General features: G+C 32.4%; 9 protein-coding genes across 9 annotated transcripts; 3 read left to right on the forward strand and 6 right to left on the reverse strand.

The window, feature by feature from the left end:
* Window positions 1-1700: 1700 nt before the first annotated feature.
* On the forward strand, window positions 1701-2900 carry TVAGG3_1004450 (regulation of choline O-acetyltransferase protein; the record flags this gene model as incomplete). Its single annotated transcript, XM_001322508.1, has 1 exon — window positions 1701-2900. One exon carries the CDS (start codon window positions 1701-1703, stop codon window positions 2898-2900), a length of 1200 nt encoding a protein of 399 aa, XP_001322543.1.
* A 90-nt stretch (window positions 2901-2990) lies between these two features.
* TVAGG3_1004460 (regulation of choline O-acetyltransferase protein) lies at window positions 2991-3545 on the forward strand (the record flags this gene model as incomplete). Its single annotated transcript, XM_001322509.1, has 1 exon — window positions 2991-3545. One exon carries the CDS (start codon window positions 2991-2993, stop codon window positions 3543-3545), a length of 555 nt encoding a protein of 184 aa, XP_001322544.1.
* A 99-nt stretch (window positions 3546-3644) lies between these two features.
* TVAGG3_1004470 (regulation of choline O-acetyltransferase protein) lies at window positions 3645-5279 on the forward strand (the record flags this gene model as incomplete). Its single annotated transcript, XM_001322510.1, has 1 exon — window positions 3645-5279. The coding sequence occupies one exon, from the start codon at window positions 3645-3647 to the stop codon at window positions 5277-5279; it is 1635 nt and encodes a 544-aa protein (XP_001322545.1).
* A 223-nt stretch (window positions 5280-5502) lies between these two features.
* On the reverse strand, window positions 5503-8328 carry TVAGG3_1004480 (cilia- and flagella-associated protein 61 family; the record flags this gene model as incomplete). The annotated part of the gene is made up of 1 exon (XM_001322511.1): window positions 5542-8328. The coding sequence occupies one exon, from the start codon at window positions 8326-8328 to the stop codon at window positions 5542-5544; it is 2787 nt and encodes a 928-aa protein (XP_001322546.1).
* A 495-nt stretch (window positions 8329-8823) lies between these two features.
* Window positions 8824-10292, reverse strand: TVAGG3_1004490 (cilium movement; the record flags this gene model as incomplete). Its single annotated transcript, XM_001322512.2, has 1 exon — window positions 9069-10292. The coding sequence occupies one exon, from the start codon at window positions 10290-10292 to the stop codon at window positions 9069-9071; it is 1224 nt and encodes a 407-aa protein (XP_001322547.1).
* A 3148-nt stretch (window positions 10293-13440) lies between these two features.
* On the reverse strand, window positions 13441-15233 carry TVAGG3_1004500 (GTPase activation domain, GAP family; the record flags this gene model as incomplete). Its single annotated transcript, XM_001322513.1, has 1 exon — window positions 13616-15088. The coding sequence occupies one exon, from the start codon at window positions 15086-15088 to the stop codon at window positions 13616-13618; it is 1473 nt and encodes a 490-aa protein (XP_001322548.1).
* Window positions 15234-15337: 104 nt separating this feature from the next.
* Window positions 15338-17839, reverse strand: TVAGG3_1004510 (ribonuclease inhibitor domain-containing protein; the record flags this gene model as incomplete). The annotated part of the gene is made up of 1 exon (XM_001322514.2): window positions 15531-17735. One exon carries the CDS (start codon window positions 17733-17735, stop codon window positions 15531-15533), a length of 2205 nt encoding a protein of 734 aa, XP_001322549.1.
* A 374-nt stretch (window positions 17840-18213) lies between these two features.
* Window positions 18214-24206, reverse strand: TVAGG3_1004520 (axon ensheathment; the record flags this gene model as incomplete). The annotated part of the gene is made up of 1 exon (XM_001322516.2): window positions 18285-24143. The coding sequence occupies one exon, from the start codon at window positions 24141-24143 to the stop codon at window positions 18285-18287; it is 5859 nt and encodes a 1952-aa protein (XP_001322551.2).
* Window positions 24207-24670: 464 nt separating this feature from the next.
* TVAGG3_1004530 (NEDD8 ultimate buster-1 BS4 protein family) lies at window positions 24671-26687 on the reverse strand (the record flags this gene model as incomplete). Its single annotated transcript, XM_001322517.1, has 1 exon — window positions 24876-26654. One exon carries the CDS (start codon window positions 26652-26654, stop codon window positions 24876-24878), a length of 1779 nt encoding a protein of 592 aa, XP_001322552.1.
* Window positions 26688-26957: the final 270 nt, after the last annotated feature.

Genomic DNA, 26957 nt, shown 5'->3' on the forward strand with positions numbered 1-26957 from the left:
AAAACTAGGGGTATTATTATTGTCGTCTGGCGGTTTTAGACGACAATGCGAATTTTCAAATAATAGGATTTTTAGCCAGATAAAGAGCTACTCCATATATCATGCGTGTTTGCATACTATATACATAGATGGAATTGATGTTCTTCCTTTATTTAGGTACCGAAACATGCTTGAAAAATCTATTTTTTAGACGACAATGATAATTTTGTCACTTTTCCAGACGACAATAATAATTTGTCACCTTTTTAGACGACAATAATAATTTTGTCACTTTTTCCAGACGACAATAAAACATCCTCCAAAAACTAAAATAGGCATGTTATGGAGCTCATATATTCTTTTTGTTCCTAAAAATTGCAATTTTTTTGCATTCTCTTTTATATATAAAGTTTATTGGAAATCAAATTTACTCATTTACAATAAACTTTATTTGCATTTTAAAAAGGATGAATATAGAATTATTTATATTCTCATGAAAGAATTCATAATATTGAGGATGGTTGTTGTAGCTAAATGTTCTCAAAATCAACAAAATTGATCTTACAGTATACAAAATTAGTCAAAATTATGATAAATCTTGAAATTATATATTATTTTTAGAAAATCCTCGTTTGCCTTTAAAATAACCCTTACAAATATGTTTATTGGCATTGTGTCTGACATATCTACCAAAGTAAGCTACCTATGCGAACATCTAATTCAAATTACAGAGTTCATGGATAATATTATCGATGGCTATTGATCTTATACAGGAGATTAACACAATTCTGAAGTTTCACTGATTATTGCATGTGGGCAATTCTTATTAACGTCCAATTGCCCAAAAAAGTTTAAGGTTGGACACTAGTGTAAACATTTCAAAAAAGCCAAAAAATCAAATAACGTACAATTGCCCAAATTTTATTGCCCACGGGCAATACTTCAGTGAGCATAATATGATTATATATTTTCTGATAATTATATTCATATTAATGGAACATTCCTGAAAGTTCAATCTGATTGCAGATTTGAAGAGAAATCAAATTATGAAATTAACAAATGTTGATGATTTATGTGATTTAAGTAAAGATATAGAACATATGCATCAAGCCAAGTAATTTATACATATAATAAATACATGTTTTATGACCAAAATTCCTTCAAAATGAGTATTTTTGTAATTTTCCTCTGAATTCAATACTTTACACTATTTCCCACGTGGGCAATATTTCTTCAAAAATAGACAACCTTTTGGCAATTGCGACATGCTTAAATAAAAGACAATACTAAGATAGGAAATCATAGATGAACAATATATTATGAGATTTCTCGAGATTTTGCAGACAACCTTTTTGTTCTCAATTCACTTTTGAATGAAAATTTAGTCAAGACATTACAACAAAATCCTACTGGTAGTTGAAATGATGATATGAAATCACTCTTAAAATTTAGCATTGAAGTTTTTCCGAACCACTTTCAATTATCGATAATTATCAAGGATTTGAACATTAACCCAAATCATTTAGACATCCAAATAACCAATTTTTAAAACATTTATCCAATTGAATAATGCTAAGGTTTTTTATACATTCAATTTCAATTTTTTGATAAGTTTTCAATTTAAATTCAATTAATTATAACAACTTAATACTCCTAATTATATTTAATATCATTATTTTGTTAAAATCATAATTGAAAGCAAAATCAAATTCAGATTTTTAATGTTTTTACTATTATGCTTCTCCTGGCCAAAGTTCAAGAGAGAGAATAAGAATTTTGGTATTGATTCTGTTAAGGTGCCAAAGAAAAGGACTGTATATAGCTCCACAACTTTCGAATCAATTCGAATTAAATTAGATTTCCAATATTTTGATGGAACAACATCAGACCCACTTAAGTGTCAAAGTGAAGGAGATTATATAACTTGGAATGGTGAAACATTTCAATGCATAGCTTCTGATATTCCTAATTCAACAAAAATCGCAGCATTTAAAGGAACAATGACAAACATTGGGAATTATTTAGAAAAACTCCTTAAAGTTCTTCCTAGTACTGATCCAATTTCATTAGAATCTGACTCTATAAGAGAACAATCCATAGTTCAAGGAACAAACATCACAGATACAGATCTATATTTAGTATTTTTCTTAAGACCATTTTCCAATGCAGTACGTTCTTCAACTACGGTTTCCTTTAAAGAGCAAACGTACTCCAGATGTATTCAAGCGAATTTCTATATGAATCAAGAAAATTTACCAGATACTGTTCAAGGTGAAGATACTTCAATCAACGGTGATTTTTATAGAATCCTTAGAAATGTTTTGAATGCTGTTGCGCTTTCGGATAGTTTCATCAATAAATTCCATCCAAAATATGATTCCACTGTCTATGATTCCATAGTTTGTAATCTTACAAAATATGGAAAGACATTCTCTGTCTTAACAACTCCTTATGCTCATTACTACGCAATGAAGAACTATGGAAATGAAACATTCTATGGCGATGATAAAACATGTCCAAGTGGCATTATTATTGAGGATAGTGGCCCTTCACCAGGTGATGGCGCAGAATCTACCATCTACTACACTGATATCAGCAATTCTGAATCAACACAAGGTGACTATGGCAAATTCAGAAGAGTTACTGATGTTACAATGGCATTCCTTTTGGATAGTGGACACTATGAAGTAAATTGGTCAATGGGGCAACCACTTATTTGGGGAAATAAAGATTCAATTGATGGAAACTATATCTCAGGATGGCCACTATCTCCACCAGAAACTGCTCTACCTGACAACTACTTTTATGATCCATCTTCAACTCAAAGCAATGTTGGTTATGACTTCAATACATGGGGAACTCCTACAACTCAAGTTGTAAATTGCACCAATCCATCTTCCTTAGCTGATATTCATTATTGAAGTAATCCTTCCTATTACAATCCAAAAGGCTATTCAGTAGCAGGTATTTTTGAATCTCTTGATGATCAGCTCATCAAATATCCATCTAGAATGTGCCCTTCTGGAAAGGCAACAATTCAGGGTTTGACATATTATGGTGATGATCCTTGCGCAAGTTACACATGCAATGGATATACAAGCTTTACACTTGATGTTATAACAGATGAAACAACTAATTCTACAACATCTTTCACATGTTCTTCAAAAGGACAAACTTATTCGTTTACTAGGTTTTTTACTTCCACGACATACACTCAAAAAACAATCACCTGCCCATCACCAGAACAATTGTGTAGAACTAGAGAAATGTTAGAACAATACTTTACTTCTGATCCATTTTCAGGTGTTGTCTTTCCAACTCCAAAACCAACACCTGCTGCAACTCCACCATCAACTCCTAAGCCAACTCCAGAAGCTACTCCTGCTTTTGATTCTATTCCTGAGTTCGAGCAAATAAGAATTACAAATGATAATAGATTCTTCAATGGAACATATTCAGATCCACAGGCATGCACAACAGTTGGACAACAAGTCACTTGGGGAGGAACAACATATACATGCAGATCACAAGATATTATGACGGCAGCTCAAACTGCAGCTTACTAAGAGACAATTGCAAACACAAAGGCCTACTTAGAGCAAATCTTAAGAGTAAAGCCTCTCCAAGATAGAGAAATTTACTGTTCAACTGCATATTCAAGAGCAATGGAAAATTTGACTGTTTATGCAACCGATTGTGATTTGTACATTGTATGGCTAGTTCATCCATTTGCTTCATCAAGCAATCTTTTTGCTTTTAGTGATATCCATTATAATGATACAGTTTATTATGCATATTCACAAATGGTTGTTATATATAATCCAGTCAATATCCCCACAACGGCTTCCCAAGTTAATACTCAAAATGATATCTTCTTTAATTGTCTTTTGAAAGCAATTTTGACAGGTATAATGACAAGAGGTCATTTCCATTACAAATTATCAAGTGACTATTATCCAGAACCTTATTGTCAGTTAACGAAAAATGGTGTTCAATTCACAATTCTTACAACACCATATGCTCATCGTCATGGAAAACATTTCTTCGGCCAAGAATGGTTCGTTGGTGATGACAATGTATGCCCATCTGGAATCATCATGGACCCATCATCATATCAAAGACCGAGCACAGCAATCTATGCTCAGGATATTTCATGTCCATTTAGCCTCCAACAAACAGGTGTTCCATTCATAAGATTTACTGAAGTTACAATGGCAATTCTACTTGATTCAGGTAACTTTGAAGTCGATTGGAGATATGGAAAACCATTAATCTATGGTAATAAGGAATATATCAATGGTGAATATAATTTGAATTGGCCTTTAGGACCGCCATATTCAACCCTTCCAAGTTATTATTTCTCTCGTCCAAATGTTACTTTGGATGGTGCTTCATTTGAATTCAAAACATGGGGAGCTCCATCTTCTGACAGTGGAAATTGCTCACAAAGTATTATCTCGTCCAATTTCCCTGATTATTGCAGTGCTCAATCATATTACAATCCATATAATTATCAAACATTTGGTCTTGAGGAGCTTGGGTATTTACTTTTAAAGGGACAAGATAATTATTGCCCTGATGGAACAGCTACAATTCCAGGCTTGACCTATTATTCTAATGATGACTGCGCAGTTTATCATTGTGCTGATGATTATCAATCATTCACGTTGCAAATACTTTTGAATCAGGCCACAAAAGAATATGATACATTGAATTGCACACATGATGGACAGACATATACATATGATAAATGGTACTCAGGCTTCTATCTCACAAGAACGCTTGTTTGTCCACCACCAGAAGCATTCTGCAGAACTTTAGAAGGATATGATAAACTATATCCAAGTAATCCATTCCAAGATGTTATATTCCCAACTCCAACTCCATTTGCTACACCAAGAATCACACCAAAAGAAACACCAGTTATGACACCAGCATTGACACCAAAGAATACTCCTGTCGAAACACCTCGTTTTACTCCAAAGATAACTCCAAAAAGTACTCCATTCAAAACACAGTATCAAACTCCACATAGTACTCCATTCGTAACTGTATTTGAGACTCCAAGATTAACTGCAAAGGAGACTCCGTTCAAATCACCATTTTTGACAGCAAAAATAACACCATTTTCCACTCCGAAGTTAACACCTCATTCAACACCTCATAATACACCAGTGATAACACCAAAAGAAACTCCATTATCAACACCGTGCTCATCAAATATTGAATCTGCACATAAGGAAGTTTATAAAAAACATAATATGGGAGCTTTTATGGGCTTTGCATACTTTGCGCAATAATTATTACTTAATAAATGTTATAAAAAATCTGTTTGCGTTTATTAATTATTTTCATTATTTACCCCAATACATATAAGTAATGATATACTCAAAGGAATTCTAATAAATAAGAATAGCGAAGATAAATAGAACTTAAATAAAATAATGATAAACTCAAAAGACATGAAATATAATAAAATAAGAAAAAATTATTGACACTTTTTTATTAAAAAAAAGAAATAATAAATATAACATGCTTATAAAATAAAAAAGAAAAAAAAACTTATTCTTTGTCATCAAGTGGAGGTAATTGATCTTCAGAAGTGAAATAGTTTGGAAGTAAATCAGCATTTTCGATCAAGAAATTAAGCAAAGCTTCACGAATTTCATTCATTGCTTCAGGAGTATCAGCTCCACCTTTTTCAATCAATTTCTCTAAATTGTTATCAAAGAATCTTCTGAATCTATCATGTAATATTGCAGCGCACCATTCCTCAGTGAAGTACTCAGCGAAATCGACAATTCTCTTCTGGTCGAATCTCTCAACCATGTTATTCAACAAAACAGCAGGAAGACCAATGAATTTCGTCCAATCATAGATCATTCCTGTTGCTTCTCCGAGGTACTCGAATGCCTGGATGAAACCAGCTGCATCAACAAAGAACCTGATTGTTCTTCCAGAGTTAACAGTCTCCAAACATCTGCATTTAGCTGCCGGGAATCCGTTTCTGTAGAAAATTATTGTTCCTGGCAACTGGTACATTTCGGCTCTTCTCAAAGAGAACTTCGGTAACAAGGAAGGATTCTTCTCTGCAAGCAATGCATCGTCAGAACCGACAATAAGTGGTGGTTCGACGAAATCATCAGTTGGATCAACCAATCTCAAAATGACAGCTCCAATTTGTCTGCCGTATTCGGTTTGTGAGATGATTGAGCCGTCATCTTTAGCTCTGTATGGTCTGGAGAACATTGTGATCGGTCCGGCAGCGAATACCTTTGGATCGTTTGTTCTGAACAATTCATCAATGACAATACCGCCATCGTAAACCAAACTTGACTTTTCGAGAATGTCTAAGAGCTTCGGAGACACTTCTCTGAAGTCGCAATTTGCAACAGCGGAGTCTCTGATGATTGTTGCGAGTGTTCCTTCGAGTTTGAAACGAGGATTGTGGGCGATATGTGCGCATCCAGGGTAATGAGACAAAATGTAGTATGCGACTAAGGAATCACCGACAACGGAGACTGGCGGCTTCTTTGTCTCGCAGAATATCTTGGCCATCCACATATCAGCGGTCTCTCCTTGCTTGGCCGTGAGTAATACAAGGAAATCGTAGTGGAGGTCGATGATCGGAGCGTTCTCGTCGTTCTCCTTTTGGATGGAGATGGTGGAATCAGGTCTATTGATCGATTTCAGCGAGTGGTCGAAGAATGTTGCTCCATTTAGGAGGTGAACGTGCTGCAACCAGTCCGGCATGTATTCCCTGCAGCTGTACGTGTTGACCCAGATGCGTTCGTCGGCTCCTTCGCATACAACGTGCAATGCAGAGAAATGAAGATACGGAACTGATATTAATTTGTAGAGAAAACTAGCTACACCTTCTGTATTTCCTACAATGACTATAGAACTGGTGACTTCTTGCTTCGGGTGAAGTGACCATCTCATTGGGAATAAGTGAAGTGACTCTTCTCTTTCGATATGGACCTGGAATTCTGGGTTTGCAGGTCCCTGGCGGCGCTCGACTGCGAGGAACAGGCGGCCGAGGATGTCTGGGAAGTAGCCATCCTTGTGGAGCATGTAGATGGACTTGACTTCCCAGATTTCCATGGATCTGACGAGGAAGAATGAGAGGAAGCGCTGGAAAAGAGGGGAAATGGTAACATACTTGAGTTGGACAAAACTGTTGCAATGTTTGACGTCAACAAACTCTTCAATGTCCCATTTTGTATGATCTATCGGATTTGGATCTTCGAAAACGGAGATACCTTGTATAATTTCGTTGACAAGTAGTAAATGGACGTTCTCTGGCTTGGCTTCGCATGCTTTGATGATGTCGACTCTGTTATTAAGTGGTTCGACGAAATTTTCAAGAAGTGAAGCGTCGTCTGGTGTATATTTGCGAACATTGAGCATGATATCGTTGGCGGCATCACGGTGGCAGAGGTATAAGTTGTAGCATTGCGTTCCATGGTGAAGAGATGGAACTTTTGTAAGATATGGAGCGAGTGGTGATGGCGGAGAGTTTGTAGGGAACATGATAGCGAAGTAATCGGCATCTCTCATGAGAGCAAAGATTGGTTTGATGAAATCACGAGAATGAAGACGATATTTCTCGGCAATGAAGAAAAGACTGATACGAAAAACAGTCTTTGTATCATTGAGAATCTTCTGGAATGCAATGAGGTCGTAATCTTGAGCGTGAATTGATAAATCGAAATCTGGTTGAATTAAAACGAAACCAACAGCCAAACCTTCCTCATCTTCGGCTACAAGACATTTGTATTTCTCTGTGTTCTTAATAATATTGGCAACAAAGAATGGGCCGTTCTTTTCAAGAAGATCTGAAGCTTCTGCCTCGAAAAGCGGCATAAGATCATCATAATCTTCTACACGAGCTTCTCTGATAACGAGTGGTGGAATGATTATGTCGCGACGACAAACAAGTTTAGGACCTTCTTGAATAAAGAATGGAACTAAAGGTGTTTCAAGAGGAGCTTCAACATTGATTTCGGTTTCAACCATGTCACATGTTGGTTGACTTTCAAACAATGAACGAAGTATTAATCGTGCTGAATCTGAAGCATACTGTGTTTCGGCAAGGAAACATGTTAATTTTAGTTTTTTGTATGAATAAAATGTAGATTGTGGTGGATAGCTGAACATGGCCATGGCAACTGGAGTTTCCTCTTCGCCTTGTGTCACTGCTGTTAATGTGAGACATGAACTCTCAATCAATTCGGCAATATCTTTAACACCATAACGCGAAACAAGAAGATCACCAATACGATCAACAAGTGGCTGGAGTGCTACTGCATCTGATGTAATAGCACGGCGAACAATCAAATCCTCCATAATTTATAACGTGTGGAGAAAAGTGACAAATTCACGTTTAATTTTGTAATTTCAAAAATCATTAAAGATCAGCATTTGTTTTTCAAAACCACTTATATTTCTCTGATAAAGTTATCCCAAAGCGTTAAATTTTGATTTAATATTTTTTGAGTTTTACGAATTATAGTCTAATATTAACATTATAATAATGTAAACAATGCGTAAATATCCGAAATATCATTCCAAATACTCATACACGCTATCAAATTTTATTTGATTCAATTTTTTTTCCCCTTCAGAGTTCACTATTGATCCTAATGAATGCTATTTTGCATTTAAGTATGATTATTTAGAATAAGACAATATTATCGACTTATATCAAATTTGATATCAAATTCCAGGGCTATCAAATGATATACTCTTTATTTTTAAGGTTTACCATTGGGACTTATCTGCACATATCCTTTTCTTATATACGACAATTTTTTAAACAAATAATAATATTAAAAAAAAAGATGATAATTCCAAGAATATCAATCAGAATGATCAGCATTATCTTGCAACAACCAACTTAGAAAGACTATTCTTCCCCATAAACATTAGAAATATAGTAACAACATCACAATTATTGGTATATGAGAATGATTTGAATTGTGAACAAGATTTAATCAATAACGAGAAAATGGAAACATTCTCGGAAAATTTGAAGACTCATAATTAAAATTAGAAGTACTCTTTCTACAAAAATTTATCATTAATTTCTATTGGCGAATACAGTGCTCTTTAATAGCCATCCGCTTTAAAGATTCTTGCTCGTTCGGTGTAATTCCATCAACTAAATTAGGCCAAAGAGGTCTTAAATATGGTCTGCAGTCGGTAAAAATTCCAGGATCTTTTGACTTTTGGAAGGCAGTTCTACATATTGTATATAATATCTCTATGTTATATCTATTCCTCTTTGGAATAGTAATAAGATCAACTGCTCTTTCAAGATTGTTATTACAAACAAATAAAGCATATTTGGATTGCTCATATGAGAAACCCATATCTGTCATCTCTTTGAGTTTATCTCCGTTGACTTGTCTGTCTAACGCTAATATGAATTTAGAAGAAACACTTGATATCAAAATTAAATTTGAGGAAGGAATTGGATATATTGACCCTTCCTGATTTTTGGCAATTTTATCTGCGTTATTATAGATGTAAGAAATTGCTGAGCTAATATCCATTCCTACTGCTTTTACAGCAGCCCTTGCTTGCTCGACAGTAAATCCCATTTGTACAATATCTTTTTCTACTGAAGAAAGGGAAGATCTTGAAGAAATGGATGAGCTTGAAGAAAAATTCTGTGCTGTTGATGGTTTTGATTCTTGATTTCTGGTAGTCAACTCTGGGTGATTAATAATATACATAATTCCTGAAATTATGTAATCTAGTGTATATTTTATCGCAAGTCTTGCTTGTAGTATAGAAGAAAGAGAGGAATCAGGTTCTGAAAGTGAAATTGAATAAACATGTTGAAAAGTAAACTTTCTGCATCTGGTGCATGTAATGATTGTGTCGCGACGACAAACAAGTTTAGGACCTTCTTGAATAAAGAATGGAACTAAAGGTGTTTCAAGAGGAGCTTCAACATTGATTTCGGTTTCAACCATGTCACATGTTGGTTGACTTTCAAACAATGAACGAAGTATTAATCGTGCTGAATCTGAAGCATACTGTGTTTCGGCAAGGAAACATGTTAATTTTAGTTTTTTGTATGAATAAAATGTAGATTGTGGTGGATAGCTGAACATGGCCATGGCAACTGGAGTTTCCTCTTCGCCTTGTGTCACTGCTGTTAATGTGAGACATGAACTCTCAATCAATTCGGCAATATCTTTAACACCATAACGCGAAACAAGAAGATCACCAATACGATCAACAAGTGGCTGGAGTGCTACTGCATCTGATGTAATAGCACGGCGAACAATCAAATCCTCCATAATTTATAATGTTTAAAAAGTGACATTGGATTTTCCAACTTTTTAAAAAATTGTTGGTTTTTTATTCAATCCATGCATGACATTAGCCTTTTTTTGGATCTATACGAGATTCTATAATATCGATTTAACCGTTCATGTAATTGACCTTCTGAAAATATTTTATGATTGGTTCAAAAATTTGAATGGTAAATGTACAGTCAACTCAGAAAGAAGCTCTATTTTAACTCGTAAGTTTGATATGAAGAGAGGACTTTAAAAAATCTCTCGAAATTTTAACAACTTTATAAGGTAGTCACAAAATCTAAGTAGTGAGGCTCTCAAAAATTGAACCGTACTCCATACAAAATTTGTGTACCCTCACTACTTAGATTTTGTGGCCTTCAATTGAGAGGTTAGTTTTGATAGAGCAAGTTATAAAATTAAAAGGGAAAAATAAATAAAATTTAAACATTTAATTATATATAATGTAAGGAGTGTAATTCCAAATTTTCTAAAAACTATTCAAATTTGAGCATTTTTTGGAAATAGTAAATCTAATATGTACATCTAATAACAACATGATTCATCACATTTTCAAGCTCTGCAGTCAATTTTTTGAAATTTGATTGAAATAAATGTAGCAAAAATTACATTTCATTAGGGAATATATGAGTTTCTCTGGAAACAGGCTGATAAATTTTAAATTTTGTCCAATCAACATGAATGCATTGAGAAATTTGGATTGATTTTCTGGTAGAATCTGGAACAATTCAACCATGTATAAATGGATCATGTAATCATCATGAAATGTTAGTGTTAGAGTTCAAAAGAAACAGAATGAGTGGAAATCAAACACAATCTGAATAATTTTAAACGTATACAATCTTTAAGTTTGTATTTTGAATTCTACATATATGATTGTGTAATTCGTTCTTTCAAATTTTCGGATTCAGGCATGTTTTGATAAAATTCATTCCCAAAAACGTCAATTAACAATTAAATTTAGTGTATTTTAAATATATATACGTATTATATTTTATAAATTATATTAAATTCGCAAAATTTTAAGTTTTAAACAAAAATAAAAAATGTTCAAAATATGAAATTATGCATAGGATATTAAAATTTACATGTTAGCAATTTTTTTGAATTGCTTTCAATTTTCATATTGAAATTTTTAAGATTTTTTTTCTGAAATAATAAGCAAGAATATCAACCTAAATAATATTAAATTCCATGCGTTAATTTCCCCTCAAAAGTCATTGACCGCCTCTCAATCTAGATTTTGTGAATACTTTAGAAAAAAAATCTTTGAAAAATTGGAAAAATTAATCTCTCATTCTTTGAAGAAGAAATGACGGATTTCTTTTTTCTTTTACAGTTTTTCATCAGTCAATGGTAAATTTTTTGGATATTTCTTTCAATTTTTCCAGATTTTGACACATCCAAATTTTTTAATTGCAAAAAAGTATAGCATTAATATAAGGTAGTAGGTGGTAAGGTTGCAAAAAGTGGGTTAGTTTACAAATGCCGGCATGTGATATGAAATGAAAACGATTAAAATAAGGGTTTCGTTTTGCTAAAATTGTCACTTTTATAGCATATTTGTTTTTGGATGTTTTGCGAAACCAAAAAACAAAACTATGATATACAATGTGTGTGTAAAGAAAATACTTTATTTACTAGTTAAAAAATCATTTGGTATTGATCAAGTTATTTTTTCTGGATAAGATATTATATGGATAATTGGATAGAAAATACAATTATATAATCTTGTTACCTGGTTTAATTAAGCTAATTGTCACATCGAAAACTTGTAATTTTTTATGAATTTCAGATTTTCTTTTCATTACTGCTTTTCTTTAATAGGTCAAGTTCTTATTTACGTTATAAAGTATGATATTTACAAATATCAAGTTATCATGTTTTTTGAGAATTATTGAGAAACAAACAAAAATGAAAAAGATAGGAATAGCAATGAATAGTGATGTGGGTATAGAAAATGTAAGAGATATGAATGCAAAGCAATCAGTATTTAGGATATTGACCATAGATTTCGAAAAAAAATGCTGCATATTGAGCGAAAACTATGATTATATTATAAGGCTGTCATTTAAAGCATAATGAAACTATTCCCTTTTCATTTTAATCGAATAAGATAGTAAAGATTTTTGAATTAGCTAGAACTGATGAGATGTTTTCACAAATCAGATTTTTAATCTCTATAATGCATAATTCACTCAATATCTCAATTTTGATATGCGAGATATTTTTGCTATCGTTTCGCAATTTTGACACAATAGCAAGAGGGTTCTATAAGCATTATTATCAACGTAGAATCTGAATATCATATCAGAAAATGTCGCAAATCTGACATTTACCCGACCAATAGCAAAAATAATTGAATACTTTTCGCAAAACTTTAAAAATCGATAAAAATATGAAATATAGATATTAAAGAGACTTTTTATATAATATTCATAAAGATTTTCCAAAAATATAATACCGCAAAATTAAAAAAGTGACGTCTTGAGTGGAGTCAAAGGTCGAAATTAGCTAATTTTGTTTTTTTAGCGAAATTGCGTATTGTACGTTTTTTTCACAAAACGAAACCCTTAATTAAAACGGTTACTATAATAAGAATATATCAGATCTGATATTAAAAATGAGAATTGAGATTTAGTGAGAGACCTTTCAATAAAATCTTTGCATGGATGAATTTAAAGAATCCACAACACCAAGCGAAAATACAACATTTACTTTAGTCAGTGAAGATCTTAAAGTAGAAAACAATGATGATTATATTCCAAAAACAGATTTAGATCCATTTCAGGATTATTTTCAACTTGTTGAGTTCTTTAATCAAAATATGATTGATGAAATGCTTGACAACCTAAAGAATATATACATATTTTCAAACCAAAACAATATATTATCGATTTCAAATTTTAATATTCCAACGTTCACTGAAACTTTCGTTCAAATAGCAATAAGATGTGATGACAACTTCTTTTCATATTCATTGCTTATTCTTCAGAATGTCATCAAATATTCAAAAGAAGATCAATAGGTTTGACACTTTTTACGGGCTTATAAAATAAGCCCGAAAAAAGTATCAGAACCTATTAAAATATGTATTCACACTTTTTATCGGCTTGAAGTTTCTCAGAAAAAGTGTGAAACATATTTTGAATATGAATCTTCAATAGAACCAATGTTATATGGGCGTAAAGTACGCCATTAAAACATTTTATGAATTAATCTATTATAAAGCTCATAATGACAACAAAAAAACTTTTTTTATGATTAAAAAAAAGACACACTTTTGAAACATTTATTATACATTAATCATCTTGGCTTAAATTTGACAATTCACTTTCCATTCCTGAGTATTCATTTGATGGTTCATCGAAATCAGGAGGCTGATCTCTGACCGGTCCGTCGTCAATTGGAGCTTTTCCAGTCATAACTGTGTAGTACTTGTCAGCAATTGATTTGACGTCAATTGTCTTTGACAAGTCGTAGAAAGCCTGTGCATTTTCGTTGATGAACTGCATGAGGACATTTATTGACTTGAGGCTTGTTGGCGGTGATTTCTCGATACCGAATTCGTCAGGGAACACTTCAAATCTCGAAATCATGTCTTTCATTCTCTTCACTTTTTCTATTCCAACTTTTGACTCAGTCATGTTGTACAAAGACGTCAAAGTTGCGATTCTCTTTGAAGAACCAGGATTCTTGTAGGACAAATAAGGAGTCATGATTCTAAGGAACAAAATACCTGAAACTGCGTAGTATTCGGCTCCTTGAGTTGGAAATGCTCTTCTTGCTTCTGTAAATGCGTGGTAAAGAAGGAAATGGGAGAGAGGATTGAGCTCCGTTTGCTCGAATTTGGTAAAGAACTCTTCGCCAAGGTCTTCGGCTTGAATATCAATACTTGAAAGGAAATCTTTCATTCCTTGGTCTTTTTCTATGACTTTGGTAAGAAGATTGGTAAGGAATGAGTCTTGCCTGAAGACTAGATTGGGATCGGTAAAGGAATTGAAGTAGTAATAAAGAGATAATGGAACTAATGAAATAATGTTATGGCCAGCGGCTTCTAGCCATGCATTAACGACAGGCTGAGGTACTGATTTACGTAGTAATGAGAAAATAAGTAGGAATTGAACATTCTCGACTAAAGCTCTGAAATAGGATTCGATTTGTGGTTTTACTGCTGGATATCCGCCAATACCAAAGAAAGATCGGAAGAAAAGATTAAATGAACCAAATTGCTGAGCTTTCGTCAAAACATCTTGTACATAACCTACTGTAAATTCCAAATTTCCATTTTCATTTACTTTAATTGGGTATTTGATCTCTTTGTCGTTCTTTAAAAATGAAATGTTATTGCCTTTAATCGACACTTCTTTGACTTTCTTGAATAATTGGGTAGTTAATGAATTTTGATTGAATAACATATATGTTGTAGGCAATGAGATAAGCCAAAGTACTTGCTGTTGGCTGGTAATCTGAACAAAGAATGTTTGTGATGGGTTTTGTTGGAATAATCTGTAATTAATTTCATGTGGATCAGCATATTGACCTGCTCTGAAGATATTTTGTGGAGAAAGATTAGAGGGATCATATGAAGGATGCAATTTAGCATATGTTCCTGGAGGGTCTGTATTTGTTGCTGGTGGATGAGTTGTAATAACGTATGATTGAAAGATTTGGTTTCGTTCAAAGTACAGCATCTGGCTCTTTGAGAAAAACTCAGCTTCATCCATAATCTGGTTAATCAAAAAGTCATCTGTAGTAGTAGGAACTTTCAACATTTTTCTAAAAAAAATTTGATAACGCTTTTAGTTTAAAATTAGATTTGGTAATGTGATTTTACGAAACCTCACACGTAATGGAATACGCTTTAAGTTATTGAAAATCATATCCTCCTAATCTTTCTCGATTTTCCTAAGAATTGTCTTCAAAGAGGTAACAATAAAAATTGATAATGAAACTATTCAAGTGATGTTTTCGAAATTCTTGATCAAAAATTTTATAATCCGTATTTGGTTGTTAGTACTGCTAACACATTCATTTTAATTAATAATATATCTAATTAATAGCGCTAATCAAAACAACAAAGATATTTTAGAATCTCACAGACTACTAAGATTCATAAATATCGATTTGAAAAACTATGATATGCTTAAACTTGTATCCCCAGATGAATAAGTTAGAAAACAAAGATGTTGTTCATTATGATAAAATAAAAATAGTTTATTTAGTAAGATGTTTCCAGAAAAGATGTGCAGAAGGATAACGTAAAGACTTATGATTTAAAAGATTATTCGAAACATGTGCAATATGACATGAAATCATAAGTCTTTCAGGAATTCCTGAAGAAACAATCATTTGAAGATAATCTGTGGATGTGTTCTCAATAATAAGAGGACATCGAATGGATTTGCAATCATGGAATGCATCAATCTCAACATCTGAAACTGAAAGTGGGAAATTGATGTATTTCAGATTTAAACAGTTGTAGAATGAATGTTTTTCAATAACAGAAACACTTTCTGATGTAATATTGATTTTCTCAATGTTGTTGCTCGAATTGAATGAATAACTACAGATAACATCGCAGCTAATGTTGAGTTCTTTGTCTTTTGAGGAACTCAAATGAAAAATAAGTTCCCATTTATTATTGTTTTTGTAGTATAAAGTATTATCAATACATTTGTATTTTTCTGATGAAAAATTACTGATATTTGTAAGAGATTCGCATTCTGAAATAGAATTAATTGAAAATGTATCAAGTGAGTTTGTTTCACTGAATATAATTGATTTTAGTTTCTTACAATAAAGAAATGAATATTTGGAAATAATTTTAAAAGATTGTGGAATTTTAATACATAATAATGAAGAACAATTCTCAAATGATTTATATCCAATGGATTCTGATCCTTCTCGAATTGTAACTTCTACTAATTTAGTACATCCACAAAAACAATTATCAGGAATATTTCTAATATTACTAACTTTCTTTAAATATCTGCAATTCTCAAATGCATTACTCATAACAGTCAAATTTGGTGATGAAAATGTAAAAGATTCTAAATTAATGCAATCTTTAAATGATGACATTCCTAATGCTTGTAATTTAGGGAATGAATAATTAAATGATCTCAGATTTGAACAATTTCTAAATGCATCATTTTCTATTTCAGTGATTTGAGAATCTTTTGTGAAATAAAAATTATAAATTATAGAATTTTCAAATGCTTTTTCTTTGATTTTTTTGACAGATTTAGGAATTGTAATACTAATAAATGAATAAGAGGGTATGTATCCCCAATATTCATAAATTATGGTTTGATCAGAATTCATAATCAAACAATTTGGTGTAATAATAAGATTTGGTTCATTCAGATATGAAATTGAAACATTTGTATTTCTTTGAATTGAAGAAATATATTGAGAATTATAAAATAGAGTTTTGCAAGTGAATGACAAATTGACTTTTGGCGAAAATTTTGTAACAAACCAAGATCCGCCAACAGTCATTGGTGAATTAGGGAATATAATTAATTCAAGATTTTCACAGCTACTAAATACCCAACTACCAAAGTAATCTATTTGACCTAAAAAAGTAACATTTATCAAACTATCACAACCATAGAAAGCATAATCTTCAATCCTTTTCACATTTTCTGGAATTATAAGTGTTTCAATAGTTGAATATGAAAAGCAATACGTTCCAATAGTTGTGACTGAATTTGGAATTTCATATCCTGTTTTGTTACAAATAAAAAACAAAATACTTTTATCTTTTGAATAAATAACATAATCTTTAACTGTTAAGTAGTTATTATTAGGATGAACTGTAAAATTTATTAATTTTCCATCTTCAAATGCTTGTCCATTGAGATAAGAAACTTTTTCTGGAATTTGAAAAGAAGTAATTGCAGTATAACCAAATACATACCATTCTAATGAAGTTAAATTTGATCCTTCTTCAAAAGTAACATTTTGTAGTTTAGAACAGCCATTAAATGCCCAAATTCCTATTATTTTAACAGATGCTGGTATGATAATACTGGTCACTTGATGATTATCTCCAAATGCACCACCTTCAATTTCAAGGAGTCCTTCTGGTAAAAGTATCTGATTGACTTTATAGCAGCCAGAAAATGCATAAGAAGATATTTTTGTAAGTTTAGCGCATGATGATAGATTTATTATGGTGAGATTTGTACAGTGAGAAAAACTTTTCTCTCCAATTGTTGTTAAGTTAGGATTTTCTTGAAATGAAAAGGAAAATAAAGTTTTGAGTTGGTAAAAGCATTTATCTTGGATAATTTCGCATGTAGATGATATTATGAGGTCAGGTGATGCATCATTAACTTTTGAAAGGCTTTTTCCATCACTTGAATAACAACTTTTGTCAATATCTTTGTAAAAAAGTACGAAAAACATAATCATAATGAATTAATCATGTATTCCTTTTTCTTATATCTTTGTTTATGATAGTAATTCGAGACTAAAATAGAAATCAACACTTGTTTTTTACAACTAAAAAAAAATCTGAAGGCACCAAATTTTTTCTCTCTCAATTTTACTTCCTCTGATTACCACTTTCTGACATTCAAGAATAAGTAATCACAGACCCGAAAAAATTTGGTGATATGTCGTCGCATTTCACCAAATATTTATTTTTTCACAAGGCTCTTATGTAAACTCTCTGCATAAAGATGTCTACAGTTTTTTTTTTGTTGTCCACAACTTATTTCATGTACTATATATATTAATAAATAATAAATTCCATATCTTCAAAGAATGTACTACGATAATCACCCTATTAAAGAGAATTACCCTTCAATGAATTACTCTTCTTTAAATGAATTAAAAAGTAGATGATTCTTGAAGAATTTCTAAAACAGTTACAAGAATGAAATTATGAAATAATTTACAATAAAATATAAAAATAATAATATAATAATTACAATATAAAGTTATAATATATGGTTATTTTCACTTCTTAGTTTTGCGTGTTCGATGTTTCTTCTTTGTGTCTTCATTGTTGTCAAGAATGGAAATGTTGTTGTGAAATCCTACAACTGGAGATGAAACAAAATCATGTTTTGTGGTAACAAATGATGGTGAAACTTCGATAATAGAAACAGAGTGTGAAGGAGGACGTTCTGTTGTGAATAGAGGAGAACTGTGTTCATCATATTTCTGTGTTCGTTGATAAACTGATGAAAGAATTGAAATGTTCTTCTTTCCATTATTTTCGAAGAAGTATTCACTCAATGATGAAGTATCTTTTGGTTTATCTTTTTCTTGATCTCTAGATATTTCTCTTTCTTTGAAGTTTTCTTTGTTTTCATCTGATGATTCTTTATTGACTTTTTCAGATTTAATTGATTCTTGAGATGAAGATGATGTTTCTGATTCTTCTTTTTCTTTTTGTTGTTTTCCTTCTTCAGATTTAATTGACTCTTGAGATGAAGAAGTTTCGGATTTTTCTTCTTTATTTTCTTCTTGTTCTTGTTCATTTTGTTTGTTTTCATCTTCTGGTTTATTTGATTCATCATGTGATGAAGTGGTTTCAGATTTTTCTTCTTCATCATCCTCTTCTTCAAAATCTTCTTCCTCTTCTTCTTCAGGATATGAGTTTGATGATTTATCTGATAATAATTCTTTCTTTTCTTTATCTTTGTTTTCTTCTTTTCTTTCTTTTTCTTTTTCTTCTTCTGATTTAGATGATGATGAATCTGATTTTTCTTCTTCTTTATTTTCATCATTTTGATTCTCTTCTTTTTCATCATCTTCATTAGTTTTTGTGTTGGATTCTTCTGATTTATCAGAGTCATTTTCTTGTTCGTTTGTAGTTGTTGTCTTTGAATTGGAAATAGAATAATCACTTGAGTTTGCTTGTTCTTTTTCATGCTCTGGTTCTTTTTCTTTAGAATCATTTTCTTCTTTATTTTCTTCGTTTTCTTTAGTTGCAGTTTCTGTTCGAGTTTGTTCTTCTTCTTCGCTATCTTCTTCTTCAAAGTCTTCCTCCTCTTCTTCTTCAATTTCTTCTTCTTCTGATGACTCTGAGTTTGTTTTAGTTTCTTTTGTATTTTCGTTTGTTTTAGTTTTTGCTTCATCCTTGTTTTCATTATTTTCTTCTTTGTTTTCGTTTGTTTCTGTTGTTGTGACAAGTTCATGAAGATCTTCTTCATCAAGTGTTGGTGCTTTGATCCATTGAACTGCATCACCTTCATTGTCTGTGGTTGTAGTTGTAGAAACTGAGACAAATTGGAAAACTTCGTCACCGGATTCAATGGTAGAAACTGTAACAAACTCTGCATCGGAACTTGCATTGACAATGATCATGTCGCGACTATCATTGTTGTTTGAGCCATCGTTATTAGTATTTGTGTATGCCTTTGTGTTTGTCTTCGTGTATGTGTTGTGAAGACTAACTTCACTGACATTGCGAAGAGATTCAAGTGATTCATTGTCTGATGATGATTTATTGTCTTTAGAAATTGTGTAATCTCGTGATTGATATGTATGATGTCTGCGATTTCTATGATGATTGTGTCTTCTGTTGTATCTATTCTTGTTTGGACGCTTGTTTCGTCTGTTTCGTCGATCACGTTCTTCAGAGTAACTGTAATCATCATATTCATCAGAATAGTCTGTGTATGAATCGTAATCTGAATATGGATATGAATCATAATCAGAATAATCATATGTTCGATGATGACGATGATTTCTTCTTCGATTGTTTGGTTTCCTGTGATTTCTTCTTCCTTTGTATTTCATCTTTCGTTCATTGGTGTCTTCATAATCTGAATATGAATCATAAGAATCATCATATGTATTTGTATGTGTTCGAGTTCTAGTCTTTGTTTTTGATTTGGTTCGATCATTATATTCATATGTATTTGTTCTTGTTTTCGTCTTTGTTTGATCATTGTCATCATCATAAGTATTCGTTCTAGTTTTAGTTCTTGTTTTAGAAAGTTCTTTGTCATCAATTGTGTTTGTTTTCGTCTTTTCTTTTGATTCTTCTTTAGGAGTTTGCTTTTCTTCTTCTGGTTTCTTATCATTATCATCATCAACTTGTTCTGGTTTATTAACATCTCTTGATTTAACTTCGTTATCTTCTTTTTCATCTTTGTTTGATGGAGATGCTGCTGCTGTAGATCGTTTTCGTTGGCGAAGATTACGTGGTGATTTGCCATCGGGTGACTTTTGTTCTTTGAAAATAGGAACAATATCTGAATCGCTTGTATCACTACTTCCTGTGAGGATTTCGTCTGGAATAATAACTAAGCCTGATGGCATAACTTTCTGTTTCTTGTTTCGCGTCTTTTCAAATGGGAAGAGTTTGAATCTTTGGTTGCCTTGGATACCTGATCTTGGTAATGGAAGTTGAGCATCAACTTCTCCAAGTGTTTTCTCATTCTTGCTTTCGTTGTCTTCTTCTTTGACTTTTTTAGTAAACTTAGGAGATGAAAATCGGCCACGAGATTTCTCAAATTTAGATTCATCTGAATCACTTGAAACATTATCATCCGCTGTTATTGTGACTTGTTTCTGTTGTTGAAGGATACGACCATAAATACCACCAATACTTGGTAATGCCAAAAGTTCTTTCTCTTGATCTTTGTTGTCATGATTTCCTTCATCAAGACCTCGTGATTTAACTGAGCCGAAATCATGTGGACCAGGACGAACTGGAATTGGTCGAACAATTAAGCCACTAACAATAGGAGTGTCAATCTCAACAAGGTCATCATCTCGCTCCATTTCACTTGCTGCAACTGATGCTGCAAGTTCTCGTTCATCATCTGAGTTGAATTCGCCTTCTTGTAATGGCTCTGGACGAGGTGTTCGCATGTAGAATGGTGACTTTGGAGGTGTAGACAAAAGTTTTCGTGACATCTTCTGTGAATATTTGATTTCTGCTCTGATAATAGAACTTTCGTCTGATCCGATTTCTTCTTCCTCTTCCTCCTCCTCTTCTTCAAGTGGATATGAATATGTTTTGTCGTCTTTCGGAGGTAAAACAACTTTAGTCTGTGAAACTGATTTATTATCTGCTTCTTGTTCATTAGTTTGAATGATCTGTGGTCTGCTATTAGTAGATAAATGATCTTGTTCTGCAAGTTTGTCAATTGGTGACTTAGGAAGTGATTTATTCGATTTGTGTGACTTTGATTCACTTGTTGAATAATATGGATATGATTCGGAATCACTGCTGATGTTAATGTCAATTCGACTTGAGTTGTCACCAACTGTTGATGATCTCTGTGAAACTGCTAATGCATTCGTTGGATCTCCACCAAGAGAAACACTATCTTTAGGAGGAATTATCTTAACTGATGAATTTTCTGATTTAACACTAACTTTATCTTTTTCTTTATCATTTTCATTCGAATTAGGGAATATAATTTGTTCAACATTATTATTAACTTGTTCTTCTTGAGCTTTCTCTTGGACATTTTCTGGAACTTTCTCTTCAACTTTCTCTTCAACTTTTTCTGGTACAACTTCTTTTTGTTCTGGTTTTTGTTCTTGATTTTCTTGGTTGTTTTCTTTTTCTTTTTCTTCTTCGTTGTCGTTTGTTGTTGTGTCCAAATCAGTTGTGAGAGGTTGTGTGTTGATTTCTTCTTCTCCTTCAAGAGGTGGAGCAGGAATTGGAACAAAGTTGTTTTTCTTTCGAATCTTGTTCTCTTTGATGATGAATTGAAGCCAATCTGGTTCTTCAAAAGGTGTTTCTGCTTTTTCATTTGGAACAACATAAACAGAATTGAAATGAACGCATTGTTCATCATTAAAAGAGTTCTTGACTTTCTCAACAACAGTTTGGTGTAATGATGATTCATAGCACTGTCTTTGTACGTAATCAAAGAAAGCGTATTTATCACGAACAGTACCTTTACGTCTAGAAACAGGGAATGTTCCAAGATATCGTTTGTACAAACGCATGTCATTTCCATGATCATTGTAATACTCAGAGCGAACAATGTCATCACCAGGAAGAAGTTTTTCAGCGCATCTGTTTCTGAACTGAACAATTTCTCGGTCATCTGTTTCCCTTATTTTATAAACATCATTAATTGGAGGAAGAAGTGCAAAAATTGTGTCACGTTTTAGAAGAACGTTGTCATAAAGTTCGAAAAGATCTTTATGAGTATCTATTGTAGTTCCATCGCAAGATAGCTCTCCAAGTTGTGGTAATCTCATGAGATCTTTGATATCTTTTGCTTTGAGATTCTGTCCATTAACAGACAAAACAACTAAAGTTGGAATTTTCATGATTCTTTGTATAATTTCTGATCCTAAAGATGTTTTTGTGTCTGCATCGAAACCAAGACCCCAAAGTGGGATTCCATTAATACTTTGGAAGAATTCATCCAACACTTTAAGAGATTTTGTTGTGAAACAGCGAGAAATATCAAGATATTTCAGGTTTGGAGAACGAATGAAATAATTGGTCAAATAAGAAATGTTTTGAGGAATAATTGGATTTCCTGACCAATTTAATTCATAGCATTTATCAGTGAAATGTCCACCATTCTTTTCGAAATATATCTGCCAATCTTTGATAGTTATGTCTGCATCAGTTAAGTCAAGAACGAAAGGAATAGGATGCTTGTTTAATGCATCCATGACAAGTTGAAGTGTTCTGTAACTAAACGATGTTCCATTGAAAGAGAAACGTTTGATTGTGCTGCAAAAAACAGGATCAGGGATATCAGTCATTACACAGTTAGAAAGAGATAGCTGCGTGATGTATTTAAGAGAAAGATTCGAAATCTCAGGTGTTATCTGGATTTTAGGAGACCAAAACTCAATGGAAAACTGTGAAAGAAATGTCAGATTTTGTGATGCATTGAAAATTGAAATGTATGCAGCGTTTTTCTCTTTTGGATCTGTTTCTATGTTCTTGAGAACAAGAATTTCAAGGGCACGGAAGCAGTGGAATGTCTGGAGGATCTTGGAAAGCTCTTTTGCACATTTAAGATTGAGACGACATGAATCAATTACTAATTTTTGAAAAGAATTTCTGTAGAACCTGAATTCCATCAAAAATTGGATCAATCGAACAGGATTCTTGAAGCATCTGATGATTGATAAAGAATTGACAACGGCATTCTTGATTTTACCGAATCTGCCGACTTCAAAAAACAAATCATCATAATCAATAAGTTCAAGTGAACGAACTGAACGAGAAATCTTCATAATCTGCTTAAGCATCAAACAAACATTCTGTGGAGCAAAGCTTTGACATACAACTGTGTGAACTGTGCCTTCATGAGCAATGGAATAAGATAATTGTTCTGTATTGACTGGTTGAGCAGCAATATTGTCAATATAGAATGTAGTTTTGTTAGAATTTTCGTAAATTTCAAGAGCACATAAGTGTGAGATATCTTTCTTGTCATCATTTATAATGCATACGTTTTTGTATCGTGACATTGTAAGTTTGTCGTGTCGAGTTACCTTTGGACACTCTGGTTTCTCTCCTTGTGGATATTCTAGCAATGAAATTTGATGCGGTAATGATGATCCAAAACAAAAATCTGCAGCAGCCATTAAAAGAGCTTCAACAAGTACGTCAATGTCTTCACTTGCAAATTTAATCGGTCTTTTCTTGTGAATTCTGAATTCGCGCGTTGTTTCATCAATGTATTCAATTGATTCGATATTTAGAATGAAATAACATTCTCGAAGTGTTGCACCAAAGCCTAATATTCCATGACGGAAGAAATATAGGCCTCTCCGAGTTGCAACGAGAATGCATGGTTTATCTTTTCCTTTCGAGGATGGTGTAATGGCGTTAATTGCACCAATAACACATTTCTTGTGTTCGGGGATCATCTTTTTCACTTTGCTATATGAATTTGTCCGCATATATTCATTCCCCATTTACGCGAAATTTTTAGTTGAAAAAAATTAACTTTAGACGTTTGTGTAGAAAAAAATAGTTTTAAAAAAATCAACAAAAACAACGAATTAGAATCAGTTTCATTGAAGACAATTTATGCAATTCCGACCAAGAATCGTTGAGTATTACCTAGCAATAATTGAAATCCAATTTCAATCGAATATTCAATGAAAATAATCGTTATAATCGAATTAGGAATGAAAATCAGAATGAACGACCTTTACTTGAAATAAAGCACATCATCATACCACCATTTGACCATATTTACTAGATTTTTTTTGCAGTTTTGCAACTGACGTTAGTAACTCTTAATTTAGATGAAAACAATTTGATGCACGACCAAATGACAAGTAATTTTGAGAATACAGCAGCCTTTTTGTGATTTTTCAAAGTTCGAATTTTTGAAAAACTATTGATTTTTCAATTTTTCCATACTTATTGTAACAAGATCTAAACCGATACTTAGAAAGCCCTATAAAATTTATAATATATGTTATAACTTGCTTAAAATTTTATACAATTTTATACTGTGCTACTCTTGTTAATTTAAATAGGGTTGCTAATTTGTATTATCTTTTTGGAAGACCAAAATTCGAAAAAAAAAATAATAAGTTTTGAATTTTAAATAATAAGTTTAAAAATAATTTTTACAATTATGTATATTCTTAATTTCTAATATATCCTTCTTTAATAGCCATACTCCTTAAATTCTCTTGTTCGTTAGGTGTAATTCCATCAGCTAAATCAGGCCAAAGAGGTCTTAAATATGGTTTGCAGTCTGTAAAGATTCCAGGATCCTTTGACTTTTGGAAAGCATTTCTACATAATGAATATAATATTTCTATGCTATATCTATTCCTCTTTGGAGTAGTAATAAGATCAACAGCAGTTCCAATATTGTTATTACCAATAAATAAAGCATATTTGGATTGTTCATATGGTAGACCCATTTCAGTCATCTGTTTGAGATCTTCTCCGTTGACTGAGCTGTCAACAGCTGCTTGGAATTTTTGAGAAATTTCCTCAACTTTTGTTTGATTGACTGTCATTGATGAAGAATGTGAAGGAGGTGGAGATGCTTCAGGCTTTTGACCTCTTGCAATTTTATCAGCATTGTCGAAAATGTAAGATACTGCTCTACTAATATCATTTCCAACAACACTAATAGCAGCTCTTGCTTGTTCAAGAGTGAATCCCATATCTATGATTCCTCTTTCGGTAGCAGTAAGAGATGGTGAATTTGGATTTGATTTTGGACTCGAAATCGGTGAAATATTCTCGACTGGAGGAGTTTGCGGTTCTGAATCTGATTTAATAAACACTTTGATTGCAATTTCGGATGGTTGGCCCATTTCGTCAAGTTTTTCTCCGACCAATTGATTATCATCAACTTCTGATAATGCAATCTTACTAGGAGAGACACGAAGTTCTTCACAAAGCTTATTCTTGACATCTGACCACTTATCGCTCATTGCAACCTTTAATCCTTTAACGAGAGTTAAATTTGAAGGATTTGAACTGTAAATAAAGTTCACAACCGTGTTTCTATCAGGCAGGGAAAGGTCAACTGTCAATCCATTGTACTTATCAACCGAAGTTTCTAATGGAATTTCGGTTTGTGACAAATAGAATTTAATCTGATGGTATTTAAATTTCGATGGGTATTTTTCGATTAATAGTTTCGGAATGTCTTTAAACGTGGATCCGAATTTGCAGGTAATTGGATAATCTTCCATCAAAAGTCTGAAGATTATCGTTGGATCTTCGATGCAGATTGGGTGTACATTCGTATTTATCGCACCGACAATGTCATTTGATTGGAGTATTTTCTCATTATGCGATAAAGTAAATTTTGGAACGTTTTCTAACTTTTTAATGCATTTGCGTATTTCGCTAAAAACGGAATCGACCGTAGAATTAGTTTGGAACTCCATTTCGTAATTTTGGCCTTCAAAATAAATTTTGTATTTGCTTAATTGCAAATCTTTGCTTTTGATGTCACTAACTGATATTTGGTCCAGTTCGCTAATATCTTGGGCTTGGACATTGTCAATTCTTTTACCTTTAAGGATGAATTTTAATAATTTTCCTTGTAATTGTGGAAATTTGTCGACGACCAAGCTTTGCGTATCATGTAGTGCATATTCAACCGGAACATCTATACCAACAGATATTTTGTCGTATACAAATTTCAAATTTTTCGTTTTATTCCTTGGTTGAGTAGAAAAAATTGATTCATTAGGTCTATTACATATCAGTATATACGATGGATCGTTTGATTTAAGAATTTCCTTCAAATTATTTAAAGATGGAACTATTTCTGCTTTAAATATATAATAGTTATTGTTTTCGAATAATTCATTAGGATTACTAATACTTTCGAAGTAATTTGACGGAAGGAGTTGAGGAGGATTAGTGGTCTTGTAGATAGTTTTGTTGTTCATAAATTTAAAAAAAAAAGCCATTGATGATTCGCCACTGATTATTTTTCCCACTAAAAAAATTTTTTGATCAAAATGAATATTTATAAATAGATGATTTCTATATGGGATCTCGATAAATTTTTCGAATATTCAGAAGTTTTGTAAAGTGTCAAATTTTTTAATAAACGACCGAAAAATAGATTTTGAGAAAGTTCAAAGAAGTAAATTATCCTTAAAGCCAATAATTACTTATCTTAATGCTCTAGAGGATGCATAGTGTTCTAATGTATCATTAAAGACCATCAATTTTTTTGGGGGCTGATA

This window comes from Trichomonas vaginalis, chromosome I (genome assembly GCF_026262505.1).
Source record: "Trichomonas vaginalis G3 chromosome I, whole genome shotgun sequence".
NCBI classification, from domain to species: domain Eukaryota; phylum Parabasalia; order Trichomonadida; family Trichomonadidae; genus Trichomonas; species Trichomonas vaginalis.